The sequence below is a fragment of the Phlebotomus argentipes genome, unplaced genomic scaffold (genome assembly GCF_947086385.1).
Source record: "Phlebotomus argentipes unplaced genomic scaffold, Phlebotomus argentipes genome assembly scaffold_18, whole genome shotgun sequence".
Classification (NCBI taxonomy): Eukaryota; Metazoa; Arthropoda; class Insecta; order Diptera; family Psychodidae; genus Phlebotomus; species Phlebotomus argentipes.
Window position 1 is genome coordinate 4,093,859 of NW_026776177.1, and position 22,254 is coordinate 4,116,112.

Here is a 22,254-nt window from a genome sequence, read left to right on the forward strand (position 1 = left end):
GGATTTTGGTTAGAAGCAATTGCTTGAATCACCCCCGAATAGGTTAAAATGCAATAACTTTCGAGTCTTTATAAATGAATATTGAGTGCAATTCCACTTTCTGTCATTCTGTCAGTAAGCAATTATTGCATCACTCTCAAACAATAACGAGCAATTGAAAATGAATGATAAATATTTGATGGGATTGTAAGAAAATTGTATGTTTTGTTGTGGAATATCCACGACAAATTGGCGTCATTCTTGCAGAAGTTGACGAACTGATGACTAAAAATCATTATTTTATAGTCCCTTTCAGAAGGTGGGTGTTTTACGTGAAAACCTACCCCTCAATATAGCCCCGAACACAGCGATAAGAACCCCATTGATCGTCTCAATGCCTTGGTTTTGAATAGATTGAACAGCGCGCAATCTTATCTGACAAAAGGCGAATTTGCCCAGAGCTGACAGGGAGCTTTAATCGATTCTCATGAAACTTTAAGCACTCTTGCAATAAAGCCGAGAATATGTTGTGATTAATTCGATTGCCGAGTGGGTGGATTTGGGACGCATTCCCATCACACAAGAGGAGGATTCCTCCGGCGGGGGTCAAAAATCAAATATCAAGTGGAACTCTCCACGTCAAATGCAAATAAATCCTCCACCGCAATATTAATAAATATGTTAATGCCAAATAAGTGGGAGAGACACATCAACAGCAATAAGGGGGTGGCTGAATGGCCATCAGTGTGTTGTGGTCGTCTGGGAGTCAACTTATTGATTGACATCGCCGAGTGTAGTTATTCAATTAATATCAGATCAATTCGACGCCGCAGAATGTATTGTTTAAATAACATTTCCCAGACAACGAACCGATAACTTTTTCCCATTCTGTGTTTTTCAAGTTCCACAACGCGCGCGTATTGATTGAGTTCGGGAGGGAAATCAATTCCCTGTCTGACTGGAATTTGCACCTTGTGCAAACACAATTGTTATTTCCCCCGACCATTCTTTGTTGCTGCTGCACTGGAATTAAATCTTGCCGACAGTGCACTTCCTTCAGTGAAACGGACTCTGTCCTGTGGGATCAGGAGCACTCCTGCGTGGTCACGGACAGTCCAAATTATGCTACTCGCAGATGCTGCGACAGATGATGTCTCTATCATGCCAGGCCACAAGCTCCATGGCCTTTGACTCGCCTCAAAGGTTGATTTTCACAAGAGAGGATATTAATTAAATGATATCTGCACTGGCCGAAGATCCGATTTTCATTACTTGTTCCATCCCTGAGGGCACTTTCCAGTCAGCCAAAGTGACTGGCTCAATCGGCCTCTTGGCACAATACGATAAGACAAGTGAGCATTCCGGACATTTCCCCACATCAGTTTGATATTTCAAAATTGTGAGATATGTAAGATTATGAGGCAGATATGGAGCTTAATATCTGTTAAGATGCATCACAGATCGTCAGAAGATTTTGAACCACAGTAAAATTGTTATTTCTTCAAAATTTCCAATCTTTTCTTTTTGTTTTGTACCTTAATTTTGTTTTTTCCGTGCTAATTTCAATCATTTTCTGATTATGTCAAAAATATATTAAAATATTTGATTATTGTGTGCATTTCTTCATTATTTTGTCTAAATATTTAATCAAAATTGAAATATTTGATAGCAGTTTAAATTTTAATAGCATGTTTGAGTTTCGATTGTATTTCCAAAAGGCAAATTTGGCTCTTTAATCAGAGCTCTGGTTACTTATTCCTACTTTTAAGTGTTAGAATCCAACAAAATTCATAGAATTTAAGAGGGCGTGAGAAGAGAGAGAAAATTTGCGAGAAACGCGATATTATTAGCGTCCCCCACGCCAACCTTGCTGCCCTCTGCCGGCGATATGTGCAGAAAATCATCAAATATTTGAATATATTACAATTTTAATTAATAATACAGAAAATATTCGAATATAATTTGATTTATTTGACTATTTTTTTATATTTTTATTAAAATCTTGATTTTTAAATTTTTCCATACAACGTAGTGATTAATATTTAAACTTTCCCTTTGAAAATTCCTAATTGATATGGCTTAGAAAATCAGGTAATTGACTAATTGAATGGAAAGTGCTGATGGAAGAGTCACGCACGATTGACGGCTTGTCATTTGGAAGTAAAGTTTACAAGCGTCGGAATTGAAGATCCAGGGCGAATCCGGAGGAGAATATCTGCTGCTTCTCATGCTGTTCTCCCAAAAGCCACTAATAATTGATGATGTGCTGTACAGCGAGCTCTAATATGGATTTGCATATTTTATAAATGTCGATGTCAATCATTGGAGTTGGCGAACAGCTCCTAATTCGTGAGAGCTCATCAAATGGCATGTATCTTAAATTATTTAATAATACAGCACATGAATGGACAATTTATTTAATAATAATGGGAAAATCACCCTCCAAAGCTGTCGGCGGAATTCACAATTTCTCCAAACCCCTTTCTCGTCTATGGCAAACATCAACTTTATTAGTGCTTGATGGCAAATTAAAATATAAATTTCACATGTGATGACCATGAGAATTTCACTTGTGTGTGTGCAGGAGCAGAATTATCATTATCTACGGAAATGGGTCAATTTCGAGGATGAGGAAAAACTTTGCTGACAAATATATTGCCAAAAGTCCGGACGTTAAATGTCGCTTTTATGGTTTGGTGAGATAGAATTTCAAATATCGCCCGTTAATTCTGTCCCTCTACAGTCGCTGCACCTCAATTACGGTTGCACATTGATTGATGAGTGGCATTTTGCGTCTTTTGCCTCCTCGCAAACTCCATAGCGTTAATTACTTTTGTGCGGAAGCACATTTTTCCCACCCTCACAGCGAGGGGTGGGTAAATGGCCGCCTGAATGTGCGAATGAGCGTGTGTGTGTGTGCGGCAAAAAGGGATGTAATTAATTGAGAAAGTTTAAAATTAATGTGAGACAATTTCACCAAGTGAAATTATTTACTCTCCTAACTGGCCAACTCAGCGTAATCTTCCACCATATATAGCCTTATCTTCATGTGTCAGTTGAAGAGGAGAAAAAAAAGTTACAAAGTCGAAGACCATCCTTTCTGAGAAACTTTCTCCACACTCACACACACAGTATAGAGTTCATATTCACCCATGAAAAACCTCCCCAATTGAGATGGAGGGAAAAAAAAACTTTTTCTCTATCTTAATGACTATCAAAGATTGGACAGATTTCTCTGAAACTTCTTGTTGGCCACTTAAAAACTGGTCAACTTAGAGCATTGTACAGTATTTATAGAGATAAATGGGCGTAGCATCGAAGTGGGAGGAGCTAAGAAAAGCCGTGAATCTTTACCATCAAAATTAGCCAAATAGTTTGTGAAGTGTGTTTTGAAAAATCTAACAATTACAGTTTATGCTTCTAGACCGCAATTTGAAAATGTCTGTTGGTGACAATTGATATGGAAATCCAATTAAATCCTCCCTGACAACTAACAAGAGTTCGAGGGGCAAAAAACTAATTATTCAAGCCAAACACATCTGCTGTGACCTCTCCCCTCCCTCAATGGTCTCCAATGAAGTGGATTAACGAGTAGTTTGATTGTGGTTGATCATTTTTGCTTCAATTGCCACGGATTGGCTGCAAATCTTCAAGCGTTGCGGGGAAACACGTCAGAGACAGATAGAAATTTAATCATATACATTTCTCTATAATATTCACCCGCACAGCGAAAGGCCAGGCAAAGGGTGAAGCTTTTTTTTCTTGTCGCCCGAGTGGAGCATTTCACTTTTATTATCTCGTGAAAACTCTACGGCCACGGGTTTAGAGGAGCACGAGAGTGGTATAAAAATAAGAATTTGAAATGAGAGGATGAATGTTGGGGTGGAGGGAAGTGAGGGAGAAATGACCAGAGGGAAGAAAGTAAATTTGCACCGAGAAATAAACCCTTTGACATGGTGAAAGTCTCTCCTCTGTCCCGAGATGGCAGAATAAATAGTTGTCCTCTCGTGCAAAAGACACACTCAATGAGAGGACGGAGAAAAGAAATTGTCTCGAGTGTAATTAAATTAAATGCTTGATGAAGATTTACTTAAAACTCGTCTCACACTGGAGTCCTGAGGGCATTTTCGAGGAACCATGACGAAAAAGAACACAAATTACACCCACAAAATGAGGCATCGCACAAAGGGAATTCCTAATGGCTTGTGCTACACAATCACTTATGCTTGATAATTATGCACAATTTCAGTGCTTGTGTCGATTTGGTTGGAGTGTTTGTCTTTAATAACGCCCATGAAGAGCCCTCAAAATCGTTTTAAATACGCAAAGACACATCCTAGATAGCAAAAGAGTGTTTTTGAATCAGAAAATGGTAAAGTTATTAAGGGAAAATGATTTATCACAATGGAAATTGTCTCAACTCTTGCAGTCAGTGATTTATAGTTTGCTGATAATTTGTCACAACTTATTTCACATGAGGAACACATGAAACACACACCGCCAGCATATTAAATTTGCCTCCCTTGACGCGGCAACCCTTCGCATGGCGAAATTCGCCTTCAATTTTCCCGCACTTGGCAAACTGCAAATCCCCAATGTTGTACACAACTCAAGCGAGTAATTACATATAGAAACTGATTAATCAGGGAAAAGGTGAAACAGCTTTTTAGGCACTCGCACGACTGTCTCATTCTCATACTGAAACCGGGGGGTTGAAGCCACCCTCTCGGCATCTCGTGGCACAATTTATTCAGAAGGCCTTTTGCTTCACCCTTCCGTTGGGATATTTTAAATTTCTCCACTGCAAATGAGTGCCGAGGCAGCCCAGTGGCAAAAACACAGACTAACACAGTCTGCACAGTGTGGAGCACATTGACTGCAAGAATAATTCGACGGGGTTCATCGGAAACTATCAAAAGTCATCTTTTGAGAGTTCACGTATTCTCAACTTTAGAATTTTAGAATTCCATCCTATAATTCTGTAAGAATCGACTTAAAAACGCAGTTTTGGACATCTTTTTCGACCATAACCTCAAAATATAACAAAGAGATCTTCAAAAACTCCGTTTAGAAGCTTTCTCAATCGCAAAATCATCTCTTTTCATTTGCCAATGAACTTAAAATTGCTGATTCAGAGTGAAAATTGTCCAAAAAGTTTCCTACGTGCACATTTTCCAAATTCCAAGTCAATATATTTGAGGTGATGTGGAAAATTGCTTTTAGCGAACTGTTTAGAGAAAAGACGTTCGTCTATCAATCTGCATATTTCCGCTAATATTTCAATAAATAACCAATGAAATCAACTGAAAGATATGGAAAATAATTGGAATTTACCATAATATTATCAATCAAATGGAAGATAAGAGGGAATTTGGGGGAAAAATCAGTCTAAAAGTCTTTTGATTCCTCAATTCCAATTAGAGTCAAACCTATGATGATAAAGATGTTGTGATTCTTGTTGCTCTGCCAGATGTGCAGGTCAATTGGCACAGTGATTCCGGGTGAATTCTGTGCAATGCAGAAACAAGGGTGAAGTTCCCTTTCTGGAACGTCTTTCATTCGTGCGCACGTATGGTGAAGTTATTAAATTTGAGGGATCCAGCAACCCCTCACACAATAAATCGATTACACCATATCTGTTTTAGACATTTTTCAAACAAAATCTTTGATGTTCTCCCGCCCCTTTTGGCCCCTCGCATCTCGAACTACTTACACTCACCTTCTCGGTCCCTCTTTGAGGACCAAATTTCGATATCACAAAGCAAAATGTATGACAAGTTATTGATTCATTCCCTTCATGGTCACACTTAGGCACGCGTGCTCCGCAGCTAAAGAATGGATTTAGTATAAATGCCATTTATGCCATCGCCGGAATCACTCTTCAGCCGCGCGGAAGAAACTTCCTTGGGAGTCCTGAGAAACACGTGACATCGTTCTCATCGATACTTGTTTTGTGTTCGGAAATTAAATCACTCCTCGATGATTCTTCTCAATCAGCAATAAAATGGCAAATTACGCTTCCAACCCCTTTTCTTGCCGATAGAAGTCCACGAGAAGGCGAGAAAGTGGCCTGGGAAATGAGTATTAATGAGACTCATTCGTGAAATCTCTGTCGCACTTTAATTCTATGAGACAATCGATAAAACTTATCTTAATTAACTTTTCACTAAGGGTTGAATTCCCACCAACGCTTCCGCCCTGGCGTCGTTCTAGGCAATTAAATATTTCATTCTGCGCCCTAAGCGTGGAAATTTCACCTCCTTTGCCTTAAATGCGAAATCGTGCCATTTATTTGCCGATTTCTCTGGACACCCTTCGCCGCATAAGATAAGAGTCCGCGCGCGCGGATGGGAATTTCCTCAGGCATCAACAGGAGGAAAGCACGATTTTCCCGAGAAGCGATGCTGTTCCATCTCAAAAATCAGACGAAAACATCAAGAATTGCCACCCTCCGGAAGCAGAGGCATATGTACAAGTGTTGTGACAGCAAAAAAAGCCCACTTCCTGCTTCCAACAATTCATTCTATTTTCTCTGAGTGAAATTAACTATTCAGAGCGCTTACAATACATTGCAAAATCCAATGAAATCTTTTTTGTTGACATGAATTCAGGAGTCAGTTCCAGTGAATTGCGAAATGGATGATGGCGATGCAAGGAGGGGTCCAATAAATAACTTTGCGTGGCGCGATTTCGAGGGGGATAAGAAGATGGAAGACACTCTCTCCGCCGCCGAAGAGCATCGATACAGCGTCACACATTCGCAATAAACGTATTTATAAGAATCTTGCGAGTTTATCAAAAGTCACTGTGCCGAAGTGGGAGTAAATGGAAAATCCTTTTGCAGTTTTTTTTCCTCCTTTCTAGGGCGACACACTCAAGTTCTTAGAGAGACCCTAAAGCAAAAGTTGATAAAGTGCGCCAAATGTGAATTAGATGGAAAATCGAGGGAGAGTCTCGAGTGGTGTATTAGTTTATTTTGGGGCACAATGCAGACATTGTCAATAGGAATTAATTTCACCCACTTAAGGATATATCTTGTCCTCGGATGACTAATCTAAGGGCTGCTGAGAGCAACAATATTGTTGTCCAACAGGGGCGTGTTTACATGCTAATGCATATCGAATATGAGTCTCAGTCATCTTTCATTCCTTAATCCACCCCTCTTGCCCCTGTCAGGACGCAAATAACCCTATCCTGTGAACCAAGGGGAAGATAATGCGGTTAAACTGTGTACACCACTTCTTGAGTTCTGAAAATGCAATTTTTCTCCCATTTTTACAATCGTCTAAAGTATCATAACCTCAAATTTAGGAGTCTTTGGCCTAAAAGGACGCAATTTTTACTTTCATAGCTTACGAAAACTCACGTTGAAGCTCTTTTAAAGAAATCTTTGCAGTTTCTAGTGGGCATTTTGATACAATTCAATTTTCAATCGCTCAATCAATGGGATTTTTATTAAAGAAAATAGTGTAAAAAATTCTTTTGAAAAAAAATTTTTAATGCACTGGAAATATTCAATTACTTCCACTTCAAAATACTTCTTGTTGTGAACGAGTCTCATTTATATGTGCTCGAAAGCATAAAATAATCAAACAAGATTATTGAATTTTTTTCACATTCGTGCACAAAATGTATAGTTTTGTGGTGAAAATTACATCGAATACAATTTCATGCACGGAAAACATTTATTTGCACCGAAAGGGGGAAGTATTGAATATGTGGAAAATGGAAGTATTGAAAACATTCACCTTTTCTCGATATGTATGAGAAAAAAAATGTCATTGAAGGTGGGAATATTTGGGGCGGAAAAATGTTGTCTAAAATTACACGTTCCAATTAAAATTTGATACAAAACGTCGGAGTCAGTTGGGTGTGAAAAACCGGGGGATGAAATGGCCCATTTTTCCCGATTCCACTGTCAATTACAGACCATGCAAAATCTGGTGAAAAACACCCCTGCAGACGAGGGCACGTGTCCGATATCGGCGCGATTGCGCAGCCACTCCACGCGGGGATGTTTTTAGGTGCTTCAGAATCAACACATTGTCGAGATAAGGCGGATATTTGCTGCTAATGCGACAAGGAAAATATATTTACAGTCAAATCACCCTTTTCGACAGGAAAAACACATTTTAATGGTTCAAAAGCCGGCCAGGGAAGTTTTTCAATGTTATCTGTCAAACATGTCTAAAGAACTACGACCAGGAGATAGGAAAAAAGCGGGTCCTGATTAAAAATTGAATTAAAATCGAAAACGCCCCTTTGTGCCCTGATGAAAGAACGCACCCTCGTGACCACGGACATTGAGTGGAAATCCTGTTCAATTGCTGAATAAATAAATGACAAAGAGGGTAGAATCTGGGATGCGAGGAAAAATCACAATTGCCATCTTGCAAATATACACAATGAACGGAGTATTTCGGCGAAAATTTTAAGCTTCTTGCAGTGTTTTCGTCTGATTCAACATTCGAGTGATAGAGGAGAATAATTAATACCCTTGAACACAATAGAAGCCATTCTCATTAAGCAGAATTTCACTGGCAACTCCATTTCAACAATATCAATGACTCACAAGGCACTCGACTTCTCCACAGTGTGGCTAATTATCACAAGTCGATGCACGAAGTCTGTTCCCAGAATTCACTCAAGATCCCCAATTATTAGCCTCCATTCGCGTCCGTGATGCAAATGTTTTGTGCTCCAGGGCAATAACTGCACAAATGTTTCATGTAAGATTCCAACACAACAAGTCAATTGTGTACAGAAAAAAAACTCGCCCCATTTCCCTCCCCCCCAGGAAAAATGATACTGTCTTATTCTCGTCAAATAATTCTCCACTATCTCATGGACGAATCTACCCCAAGAAACTTTAAATTCCAACCCCTCGAATTGCCATGGTAAACATTTGCGGAGGGGCGCGCGAGTTGAGCGGAATTTTCCGTATATAACTCTGGGTGGAAATGCAAAAGGTTCTATTTGCATTAGTACGAAACAGTTAATTATACACAATGCGTAGGGATTATCTCTTGAGATTTCAGCTTCTGTCGCCCATGATTCAACAGTGACTAACCCAGAGTTTGCTTAGGGGATGATCTCTGATTTATTTTATGTTGTGATTCCTATCTGAGCATCGTAAAAGCGAGAATTGCAGAATTATTGTGTGTCATATTTCCATAAAAAATAAATGTACATCGAAGGAATTCCTTGACAAGAATTATTCTTAGGTTTCTCAGTGATTTTCCCCAAGCAATCACGGGGAAAGTCACAAACCGATTGATAAGGAATCTTAATCAAATACTTAAGTATTGATTTTTACTTTCAACTATAAAAATTTGATAAAAATAATCAAAAATTATTGTGTTCCAAGTAAAATCGCAAAATAATAGGAATTTGAATATTTTTCATAACATTTTTTAAATAAACCTACATATCTTCAGAATAATAATAAAAATATCAAATAAACGAAAATGATAATTTTTCAAGAAAAAATGCAAGATAATAAAAAAAAATTAGTATTTCTTACAAAATATTTAAATAAGATAAATAGTTTTAAATAAAACAGCAAAAAAATTACAAAATTTTCAAATTGACTTTGAAGTTGAAATTGCTGCCCTCTGGCGACAATGTGTGGAGAAAATAATGAAATATTTTAATTTAACTTTCCCCTTGGCAGAAACTATTCATTGATTTCGATCAAAAAGCTTTTAACGCAATTCCATTTCCCTTTTTACACTTTCCTAAGCAAAAAAAAAACATATTCATTCAGCATTTTGTCTTTTAAACGCCAAAAGGGCGTCAATAGAGTGTGACAAAGGAGTTAATAGGCGAAGAGAAAAATTAATAATTGAGATTTCCCTCTGGTCCTTGGCGCAATTCTCGCTCTGAAAGCTTTTTAATTATGTCATAAATCGCGATCAAAATTAGATGCGACAGTCACTATTATGCTCAAATTACATTTCACCCTCATTTCTCTGTTTGCGCTCTTTTTCGCGCATCGCCCGGAGGGTGGAATTCGCCGAAAAAAGGCGCATCCGATGGACAAGTGGAGGAGTTGTAATAAAGAATAAATGCGTCTGAAATCAAATAAACGCGAATGAACATGAGAGAGAGAGTTCAGTGATTTGCCATGAAATACTTCCACTGTCTTCTGCTCTTTGTCAATTGAGAAATTTGCCCAGAATCAAATTATTAGCGTCTCCATCACTTCGCCTCACAGTCGCATCCATCTGGACCGCCAGCCTGGCGTGATTGCATTACAATCACGAAGGGATGCGCAGCCCTGGCTCAGGAGTGCCAAGAAGTGGGACGACAATGGGAGAGGACAAAAATGTACGTTCATCGTAATGAGAAAGGGCACGAGGGTGTCAATGCAATTACATCACCATTGTGGAGGGTGTCTCACGAAGGGGGTGGGAGCGGGGGTGGCTTTATAATGTACTTTCCGCCAGCGTCAACACTTAAAATGTTGGCGCCGAAATCAATGGGCCTCGATAGGGATGAATTGAGCTCTGGGAAAATGCACTCTACATCGATTAGTTTCAATTGAGACCATAATTGAAATTAACGAGAGAAATTATAGTTTGCAGCTCTCCTGGCACTGGCGATATTCAACAATTTCCTCCACTTTGCGTTAATTTCTACCCTCCTGAGCTACACCCTCAATTCTCAACACCGCGTCGCTGGCCTCGCCACGATCTCGAGCGAGAAATTGTCCCCTTGGCGGAAAATTGAGCGAAAATTAGGGAAAAGCTGAGTGAGTTTTATGATTCAATTAAATGACCATTCAATTTTCTATGGGCAAAATGTTATCGATGTTGTAAGGAATAAGACATGGCGGTTGTTGTGAATTATTTGTTTCTCTAGCATCAATTTAATCTATAAACATTGGTTTTTTGAACCTTTGATGCCAAGAAACACTGAAATCTGTGTTGAAGTCGAACATAACCTCAAAAAGAATATTTTAAGCGTGTAAAATATTTATTTAGGACACTTTCTGCACAATTTTGAGTTCATTGGCAACTCAAAAAAGATGATTTCATCACTTAGAAAGCTTCCAATTGAAGTCTTCTAAGATCTGTCAGTGATGTTTTTGAGGTTATGGTTGAAAAAGATGCTGAAAAAAGCTGTTTTAAGTGAATTTTTACAGAAATATCACATGGAACCTTAAAATATTTAGTATAATTTGTGAATTTTTGTCGAAAAAGTCAAATTTAAAATGCCGGAAGTAGTTTACAGATTAATAGCATTATTATCTCCCCCTTGGGCATTTTCTAACAACTAGAATTAATGGAAATTTTGGGGTCTTTTTCCCAATTTATTCCCCAAAACGAATACCTTCATTGATTGCTCCAATTGTGGCTCCTTAAATGATGTAATACAAAACTACACCCGCCATAGAGCGGCTATCCGCCGATAAATTGCCCGTCGAAGGAAAGAAATGATCAGTAAATAATGGAGAATCTCATTTTTCCCCCGGGGTTAAAGTGAGAGGCAATTTCTTACCATTTCCCTCATGAAACTTGCATGGGAGTTAAAGAGTTTGCTGCCGGACGAGCAATCATTGGACATGAAAGGTCTGGTGATCCGTCAAAAGGCACAAATGGTGAGTGACCAGGTGAGATATTGGATTTCACCTGATGACCATTCTCTCATTGATCAGCTGCATCGACTTATCGTCACGACATTTCCTTTCCGCCCACTTTTCCACAATTGTGTATGCAAAATGAAATATGCTCTCCGATCCTTATGACTTTGGCCGATAAATTATGGAAAAGTGCAACTCTTGTGGGTGAATTTCTTGAAATCCATCGCGGAAATTGCTAAATTATTCACAGCCACAATTTTATGGGGCAAAAAAAATCGCTCCTTTTTCTCTCTTCTATTCACTTCATTTTTCCATCGTAATTGCCCACCTAATGGGCGAATAAATCAATCAATTTCCTCAATGGCGATGAGAAAGGTCAGTGAATGAGTGAAAAATGACGGGGAAATTGATACAAATTGCATCGAGTTCGATCCTGTGGAAGTCTTTGGACTTCATTCACCTCATCTTCTCTCGTCAAATATTTTTACTTGCCATAAATTCCCGCAATATCGAGACTTTCCTTCACGCGAGCCATGTTGGCTTGGCAAATGATGGAAATTACTCTAAATTCTAGTGAATACACTCGCTCATTATGTGATATAAAAATTTATATTGCCACTTACATATTTTTGATAGGCCAATGGAGCCTTTTCAGCGCGGAGGTAGAAAGGCATAAAAGGAACTTTTATGATTTCCTGGACAAACACGCGAAAGCACATTAAATATTTTTCCTCTGGCCTTTGATGCTCGATTTGAGAGATTGCACCGAGGGTAAATTGTGATAAGAGACTGTTGAAATGGTCAAAGTGGAAGATTAAAATGGAATTGTTCTTCAGCCTTTCAAGATGTATATTTTTGCTTTGTAAAATTCCCAAGAAGTCTTGTGACATTAAACTGAAACACCGCGATAAACTCAATCAATTTGTACAACTTATTTGTCTTCGTTCAGCAGCAACAATTTGAATTCACAGCTCAGTCCATCCATTATTGAATCCACCACGCCTAAGCTCGGCCAGATGGTGGAAAAACGTAGAGAAGAGGCGGAGAAATTGCGATGTTCATGATAAATGTGGATAATTGAAGATCACAGAGCGGAAAATCGAAATCCTTTTGCCATAATTTTCACTAGAAAACATCTTCATCGCTTCCATATGCAAAAATCACAAAGGATTGTAGTCAACATCCTGCCAAAATCACCCCCTTGGGCCTCCCCAAAGTCGCGCTTCAGCTCTGAAGGAGTTTCCGGGAAATCGACTGAGTCGATTCGTCAGTGTCAAGAGATAAATCATGTGCCATATTTTAGCAATTTTCGCAACAATATGACTCTATAATTGCGCAAGGGGATGAGATGGAATCATTTCGCATTTGCACACCCTCACAGTGTTGCATTCCCCACCCTTAGTGGAGAGAAAGAGGCAATTTTATGTTTTTTTTTCGCGCACAATGCCAGCAAATTCGGTTATCGTCTGCATTCCTAAAAATCCTCGCAGGGTTGATAAATACCTCTTCGCGGCTCTGCCATTTCACCCCATCCATCAATCTGATAGTAAGCAGCCCCTCAAATGTGTGAGTGGGATTCACAAGAAGGGCGGTTGGGTGAAATATTTCTGCATTTAGCACAAGACTTTTCACTCTTTCACCCAAAGAAAAGGGGGATATTAAATGAGACAGAAGAAGAAAAATGAAGAAACACGTGCCACTTTCATTTTCCCTCAAACATTCATCGCCACCCCCAAACCAGTGAGTCTTATCACGAAAGTCAAGTCGCATTTTGGCGCAAGAGGGGCAAAATGTAGCATTTAAGTGGCGCTAGGAGTAATCGGAGGGAAATTAGAGAAATTCAATTAAAATTTTATCACGCGCGTTGACGAGATAAAAATCATTGGGAAATTTATATTCTCTCTCGCCAGAGTGAAAGCGGAGCTTTTGGGGGGAGAGAAAGTTTACAAACTCCCCCCGCGACCTTTGTCACTCTTCGTGCGTTCGGTGTCGGAATTAATCCTTATCGATTATTGGGATTCATTCGTAAGATATCGAATATAAAACATATGAAATCAAATGAGGAAATTACCCAAGAAAGTAGCGTAAAAGGAACGGGAAAACTTTGGAAAATCTCATACTGAACAGACCTCTGGAGAGCAATAGAGGAACTCCGTTCGGAAAATATCCTTTCATCCAGGACATTTGATTTTCCTAAGCGACAGTGTCTGAGCTAGAATTTCCTTTCGCACGTACACAAACCATCGCTTTTGGAATTCCTGCGCAGGGTTGAGGAAAATAATCTACAAATTTAAACTGCCAACGGACAATTTTGTGATTCATGAATTAATTTATCCAGGGACTTTGAAGGCGTGGAAGGAGAGTTTCTTCCTGTTTGCATTCGCCGGTAATTGTGACTCCGCAGTGTCGTGATGGAATATTTTACACTCCGGCTCGGCTCCATTTCATCGCTTCCCAGCCTTTCGAGGCGTATTCGATGGGGAGAAATTATGGAAATTAAAATATTGATTCAGTAGAATTCACCCAAAATGTGCCCCTTGACGCTTGTTTGCCGGGGATCGAGGGTCCCTTCCGGTGGTTTGGGAGGCACAACAACATCACTGAGCTTTCGCTGCGTATTGGTTTGTCCGTTGAGAGTAAAAACAAACACAAGAGTGAAATCAATACAATATTTTATTTGTCGAGATCAACACCACAAACACACGGTGAACGATGAAACGTGCAGTTTCAGTAATTGAATTTCATATCACTGCCAATATTGGTGTTGGAGACACTCCTCTTAAGGCAGTTTGCGGGGATGGCTTACAAAAGACCCGCCGGAAAAGTGGAAACCCACAGAGTTGTGTCAACACCGCAATTTGATTGGCAGATCCTTTTTTACTATCATCGCAATCAAATCATCTCTTCCAGAGGGCTTCAGGCCAATTCCCCGCGATTCTCCGCGCAAACGAAAGGTTTGTATCGCAAATTGCATCTGAAACCATTTCACTTCGATGTGCGAATGTCGAAAGGCTTTCCCCCTTTGTCCTTTCCACCATCATGGAAAACAATAACTGCGAGCGAGGATTTTTTTCCCATTCTCACACATTTTCAATGCTTTTTGTCCCCAATTAATTCCCTATGTTAACTCTTCATTCCCCACAAAACTCCACCAAAAGCTCACCGAAACACACAAATTTATTCCCTTCCGTAGCATTGAAGCTCTAATTTAATATTGTTTATCCTGAATTATGCTAAATCCTCCTTCATCTAAATTTCGTTCGAGGATTATGGCTTTTCTTCTCGCCGCTTTTCCCACGAAATCCCACAATTGCGACTCGCCCTCTTGGCGCACACAATTGATGAGTTATAATCCCCTTTAGCGGAAATCATTGACCACATTAGCCGATGGTGATGGAAAAAAGAAAGAGGGAAAAGCGTAAAAAATATATGTGTGTTGAGGGAATAAATTTCGGCAACGGGTGCAGAAATACTCGTGCGCGCGAGCTTTTGACGCGAGCGGAAAGGGAAATTTATGCATGGGAAAAATGTTGGCACAAATTCCACCACATTTTCATTTTTCTACGCAAATATTGGTTGAGTTTGATTCGAAAGTTAGAAGCATTTCACATCACCAATCACCGAATGCTTACTTTTTAGTGGGTGTTTTTTTTTCTTCGCGAGCAGGTCGATCAGAGAGACAAATATATATATGTGCGTAATGTATATAGTTAGGATGCTTGAGGGCATATGTTACTCTTGATGTTATGCTGGCAAATATATTGCGTATATCATCGATTTTGTTTTGAAGATGCGAAACTCTCTCGGAAGAGAGATAAATTTATGTGACAGAGTCGAAGAAAATGTTGCTGTTGGGAAATCAGGTCATTTTCCAAACTGCAACAAGTGATTGGAAGACAAATTTCTATATCATCAAACTGGACTTTCAATCAATTGAGCATACATTTCATCCACATTTCAATCAATATACAGAGAAAATTCTGGGTGAAGTAGAGCAAATATCAAATAAATTTTTCAAATGTCAATGTTTTACGAAAATTGCTTTCGCTATTGAGAAATCCTGTGCATTTCTCTTCAATAATAAATTCAATTCCGATCGACGCAGCGTGTTTTGGAGGACCATAAATTCAAACATTGACGTGTACACTTTCCCACCAGCGGGAAAACCACCAGAGGAAGAGAGAAAAAAGGCACCATGAAGACCACCATGAAGGTACAAAATGCCCTTACAAAAAGGGGTTGCTAATATAGATTTTCAATGCCACAGCATCTTTTGCGTCTTCGCAAAATTCAGAAACTCTGTGCAAAATTTTAAGAAAGGGTGGAAAATATTTAAAAGGTTACAAAGTTTTAACTCTGAAGATATTAAAGCATTAAGATGAATATTTTGTATTTGGAGATCATTTAATAGAGGCTTGAAGATCACGAAAAAGAATTTTCCAATGTTGAAAAATTTAAATCTGTGTCAAATACAAAAATAAGGAGAAGATTTTGTCTAAAAAATGTATTTTGTAAGTGTAAAACCAACACATTTTCTTAAGAATATTTAAAGATTTTCGTATGTGAAAAAGATTTAGGAAGATTTCCCAGATCCACGCACGTTTTTATCATAAAAGAAACTTGCGTAAAACCCGAAATATCCGATTAAATATTAAGTATTTAGGCAATGTAGTCTATTCATTGGTATTTTCAAGCTTTTCAACCGAGAAATTCACCCTCCACCCTTTAAAAAATATTTTAAATAAATGCTAATGTAATGCGAAGTAAAATATTTGTGTCTTTTTCGGGAACCACCGCAAAATCACTGCAACTGGAAGTGAGCCGAAGATTGACAAAGAATAAGGAAATTTGGTTTTTGGTGCATCTCAAGCCAAGTGACACTGCATCCCCAATATAAGCCACCCCTTGCCGTACAATATAAATTGTAGACAAATATTTCGGAAATGAGATGGATGAGGGAGGCACCGCAATAACCCTCATTAAATTCTCAGCACCCTCATAATTGGGGTTAGTGTCTGATACGCACACAAATTCGGGGGTCAGGCGGCTTTTGCATCAATTCGGGGCATTCGGTCTGCGATTTTCCAGAGTTGGGAATTAAAAGGCAGGGAAAAAGCGCCACCCTTCATTCCACCTCAATTTTTCCATCATCATTCGTCACTGTGCGTCGGAATATTCCCAAAAATTTACATTTTCCAAGCCACGCAAGAGGTTATATCGCTCTTTGGGGGTGGAGTGAAACGACAAGATTGATGACGCTGAAGTCAATATCATTATTACGAGGGAAGTCGGGTCGTCATTTTATTGCGGCAAAATACACACCATCATAGTTCACCCCCGGAAGTGCCCCAACTTGCCGTCTTTCTGCCCACCCACTTGCCCACCCCAGTGACAATGTGATGCAATTGCTGACTGCACCTCCCTGGCAATCGGACCTGCAGATGACACTGAACCGCTCCAGTCAGTTGACTTGTCTGGCAAATAATCAAAAGCCATTGATACGATAAATAAGGGGAGATGGGCAAGATTGCACGCCAAGCGACACCCAAGATTGCAACAAAGTCGGGCACTGGGAATTAAATATCTCAGTCAACTGGAGAGATGCATTCGACCCCAGGAATTGCAAGGGAAAGTGGGAGAATCTCTGGAATAATAGAGGGTAAACTTTCCCAACACTCAATGGAGAACACGCTCCTTGACAGTTTCCCTCAAGAGCGATTTTAGCTTACACGTACAGAAGATAAAATGTTGTTCTGCTGAGGTTGGAAAGCTGAGAAGATCATATATAGAGGTGTTCATTTGCAAGCTGTCGAGATTCCCAACAACACGCCAAATAACCCGCTAAGGTCGTCAAATTAATGTGTATTTTCCAAACTCTGGCACTCTTGAAAATATCTCTAGTTTATACAGTAGCAAAAATTAGTTTAAGACACCTAATGCTTCTAAAGAACAAGATTTGAGCCGCAATTGTACGGAAGAAATGGTGCAAAAGCGTTAAACTGTATCTGAAAACATACAATAAGCAAGTTGATAAGTCCAAATCAGGGCGTTCTGTGATGTAAATATCTTCTAGACATTCTAAACTTATGATTTATTGTGGTTATCCCAGTCAGTTTTATGATAATAATATGGATTTAGAGCAAAATATGCAGTGTCTTATCTTAATTTTCACAGATTTTATACACAAATCTCTCTGTATTTTGCAATATCTCGGCCCCAAATTAAGATATCCCCATGATCTCAACGTCATTAGAAAGATCATAAAATTTTGATCAAATCTTGTCTTAATGTAAATGTCTCTAAATTTGAAGAAAATATTGAATTTTTAGCATTAAAAGGAAAATTGCCTCAAAATTAATCAATATTCGCTACTTTATATGGAAAAAACTATAATCAGAATCGACTCGGTCACAAAAAATTGTATCAAAATTCTTGGGAAAATTGCTAAACACAGCAAAAACACTTGAAGATGTTGATAATAAAGGTCATTGGCTGCGATAGCTGAGAAAATTGAGAGCAAAGCGAAGTGAAATATCGCGTCTCGGGGATTTTTCTTGAAATTCTCCGCAAACTATCAACTCACCAGACGCTCTGGAGTTGAAGAAATAAACAAAAACATGCATCATATTGAAAGTAATATTGATTTTTATAGCCTAAATGTATGCTTCAAGCGAGTCAATTGAAAAACATTTAATTGATCTGTTCGCTTTAAAGAAATGAATCACGCACCCAAATGAGATATTCAATTGGAATTGCTCCCGCGAGAGAAAATCCCCTTATCAGCATCGTGGAGAGAATAAGTAATTAGTAATTTCTTCAACAATTCTTTGGAAATCCCCTCGTTCCCAATACATTTTTCGTCGCGTTGTTTTGCGCGCGTTTCTTGGGATTCACCGCCTTCGCTGGTTGTCTTTATCATCTTCCACACCCGCGAGATTAGTATTTAAATCCAACGGAGAGCCTCAATCGCCATTCAGTCCGAGCTTGTCTCTTGTTAAGTGCACTTCAAGTGATCTCAAGAAATCCACCAAGATCTCAAAATGCGCGCTCTCGTGATCGCTTTTGCTGTGGTTGCTGTTCTTAGCGTCGTCAGTGCTTATCCGCCAAGCTTCGCACGCATTCCTTATGAGGATCTTGTGGATGAAGGCTCCATAGATGTCCTGTTCGATGTGCCTCAGACTCACACTCGCCAGAAGAGAGCAACTTGCGATCTTCTCAGTGCCTTTGGAGTCGGCCACGCCGCTTGTGCTGTTCACTGTATTGGTAAGAAAACTCCTTCTACAGAAGGAAGGATCGTTTCTAACTTGAGTTTCTTCATCAGGACACGGTTACCGAGGCGGATGGTGCAATTCGCGAGCTGTTTGCAATTGCAGACGATGAAATCAAACAATCTCTCTGTAATTTCTCAATTTAAGCATCTTTAAATAAATCAATAATTTCATCTTATCGGAAAATCCCCGCCAAAAAACCTTGCGAATCACATTGAGTGAAGTGGAAAAGGCTGTATTCTGAAGGCTTTCCTGCAATTTTCACCGCACGAAGTGGTGACAAAAGACCACCCTCTCCACACCCCACAAATGGTTTGTCTCAATTCTGGGGGAGGTTGAAATGTGCATTGAAGGGAAATAGTCTCATTGTAATAATGCCCCACCAGAGTGAGATTTTTCTCTATATGCCGGTGAAAATCGACTCGTTAGGAGGATTTCTCCTATTGTGTGACCGAAAAGTTGCGCGTTAGGGGCGCGGAATGGCAGAAATGTATAGTTTAAGTGTTGAAAATACTGCGAAGGAAGGAGTTAATGGTGACGTGTGGTGGGGGGAAATGCGAGAAAGGATATTAAGGAGATGAAGTGGAAAAGTTCTTGATTTAAATTTTAAGTGCTTTCCCAGGACTACATTTTGTGTGCTCTTTTTCCGACACTTTCTGCTCAATCATTTGACATTCTTCTCGCTCTTCAGTCACTTTTTTCGTTCCTTCCACCCTCAGCGCCAACCCTTTTTCTTGCCCACCACCGAAGTCACTCAAGCCGTCCTGTAATTCCCAAGGCGGGCACAGAGAGAGAGCCTTCCAAACATAAACGACACAGCATTCTCCATGTAGACACATCATAAAAGCTACACGTCTGACTAGGATTAAATTTGATCCTTTTTACTGTGTGTCTTACGAGGACAGCATCCTGGCGGAGTAAATTTCTCCGATCGAATTCCAAGATACTCCTCAACATTTCGATTCACCCTCACTTGAATTCGCTCCTTGAATCCAATTGAACTTCTTATACATCGCCCAGAGTCCCTTAAGACACTCCTGCGGAGGGGCAATGATGAATTTTATTGATTTCTTGTCTCACTTCCACCTCAAATATCTCTCTCTGCCGTCTCTCCTTGCTCCTTCAGCATCACAAACAGTTGAACAGCGCGGAAATTCCTCTGAACTTGAGAAAGAATATTTGCACATTCACTGCAGAAATGCGCTCTTGAAAGCCATATTGGAAATTCCTTATAAGAAAGAAAGTAATTTGACAAGTTTAGGAAGCCAATTGAGATCAGTGCGGTTTTGGATTTGATAACTCGATCGAGAATTGATCAAAATGCTTCCATCAAAGTCAAAATCGTCCTTTTTCAGGACAAGAAAATTGAAATTTCCGCGTTGATATTGCCGCGAAATTTACCTTAAAACACCTTCCAATTGATTTTATTGGTATTTATTGGAATTTTTGACTAAAATATGAAAAAAATAAATAGGGAAAATCTTTTTTTCAAAATTTTCAAGTAAAAGAAATCAAAAATATCACAAATAATCTATTAATTTAAACTCTGAGAATATTTGAGGGAAATTCTGAAAAGAAATAATATTTTTTACCCAAGTTATTTGGAAAAGAGAATTTTTACCTATTTTTAAAAATAAAATACAAATTTCTAAATATACGAAACTTGACTGAAAGATCTCATATTTGTCACAGCTTAAATATCCATTTTTCAACGTGAACATTTAGATAAAATAATCAGTAACACTGCATGTAGTTTAGAAATCCTTCTGTGAATATCCTTAAATCGAGATAGATAAATGACTCGAACGGAGAATGGCTGGTATGAGTAATGGCCACTTTATTCGCAGTTACAGCATTAGAATTCTCCGGATGATTGTACGTTCTGTTGAGGCACAATGAGGGGAATGTGACTTGAGATTTGCCTCATGCAAGCCAAATCCTTCCAATTGAAATTCTCCTCGCACAATTTCCACGATACACGATCTGTGCTTTAGCAATCATTTGAATTATAACAGCAATTTGCATTGCACTTGGCCAGTTATGAGCCACTTGGGAAATTCTGGAAAATGTGGCCTCGTGAGAGTGTGTCTCCGGCCGGAAGTTTATCGGGTGCAGCAGAGCAAGATTTTGCCCGACAATCCAGTGTGAATTGTGTGAGACTTGTGCGCCTCTGGCCAATTTCTCACAAACTTTCCACCCCGAAGAATGTGGGCGGAAGATGTCGTTTGTTCAACTAAATTACATGTGAATTTATAAGCTTTTCCTCGCTTGCTCGTAAGGAAGACAATTGTAAAGTTTGTATGCAATGCAGCTGCCAAAAAAGGAATCCTCCATGGGAAAGTTCTAATCCCCTGGCCAGCAATTAAGTCCTGTTTGTGGGTGAAGGAAATCCGAACCATGACAAAGCCATCAATTAGCAGCGAGAAAGAAGGCGCTCCCTCATTGTGTGGTGTCGTGGAAAATGTGTGGTTCTCTTGCCTTGTAGTCAAGGGATTTACTCGAATGTTGTGCGCTAAGAAATCAGACGGAAGTGGCGGTGTGAGAAGGCATTTCCGCAAGAATGTCACTTGATGATTACAAATGAAAATCACCACAAATTCCAATTAACCAAACCATTACTTTTTCCCGCTCAGCGTTTCACGTAGAAAATTCATCAATCGAAAAAAAGGAAACTTTTGCAGCCAGAGAAGCGAATCGATGCATCATATTTGTGCCATTTTCCAGCATGGAGGATTTCCTGTAATGTGATTTATTCACACTACCTGATCGCTTTCCCACAAGGCGTCCCCCGAACTATGATAGCCGGATTACAAATTCCAATGACGTGACCTTATGCAAATTATACCTCTGGCATCAATTTGAATTCCTCTCGCCATTCCCATGCTGTATTACACATACATAAAAGGTATGCTTGCCCTGAATTGTGGCTCCTTTTGCTGAAGCTCCTGCATTAGGAATGCAATTCCTCCTGGAGGACCATCTTAAGACATTACATAAAGTATCATTCATGCCCTATTTTCCTTTCGTCACTCTTCTGCATTCCATGAAAAGAAAAAAAGCATTGAATCATTCTCAAAACCACTTGCATTAACTTCAGTCTGTTCTGATATCTGAGATTTCCACAGGCGAATGAAAGTCTGTAAAATTGAGTAACTGGCAAAAAGAGTCTAATTAGATTTTTCACTCGTCGAAATCCAACCAATAGCACAAAAAACCAAATTCAATAAGTGCATTAAGCGGAAAGTAATCCAATTTCCAACTCTCTCTCTCACTAAGAATTTAATTAAAAAACTCATTATTGTGTGGGATTTTGACAGAAGAAGAACGGAGGCAAATTACATTTGAAATTCTTTCAAATTAATTAGAATCACTGGCTAAAATTACTCTCTGACATTTTCAATTCGATGGTCTTTTCATCATAAT

At 39.2% G+C, this 22,254-nt stretch overlaps 1 protein-coding gene across 1 annotated transcript; it reads left to right on the forward strand.

The window, feature by feature from the left end:
- The first annotated feature begins 18,539 nt into the window (after nucleotides 1-18,539).
- Nucleotides 18,540-19,009, forward strand: LOC132259573 (defensin-like). Its single transcript, XM_059757266.1, has 2 exons — nucleotides 18,540-18,826; nucleotides 18,885-19,009. The coding sequence occupies exons 1-2, from the start codon at nucleotides 18,604-18,606 to the stop codon at nucleotides 18,941-18,943; spliced, it is 282 nt and encodes a 93-aa protein (XP_059613249.1). The 5' UTR covers nucleotides 18,540-18,603; the 3' UTR covers nucleotides 18,944-19,009.
- The last annotated feature ends 3,245 nt before the right edge of the window (nucleotides 19,010-22,254 follow it).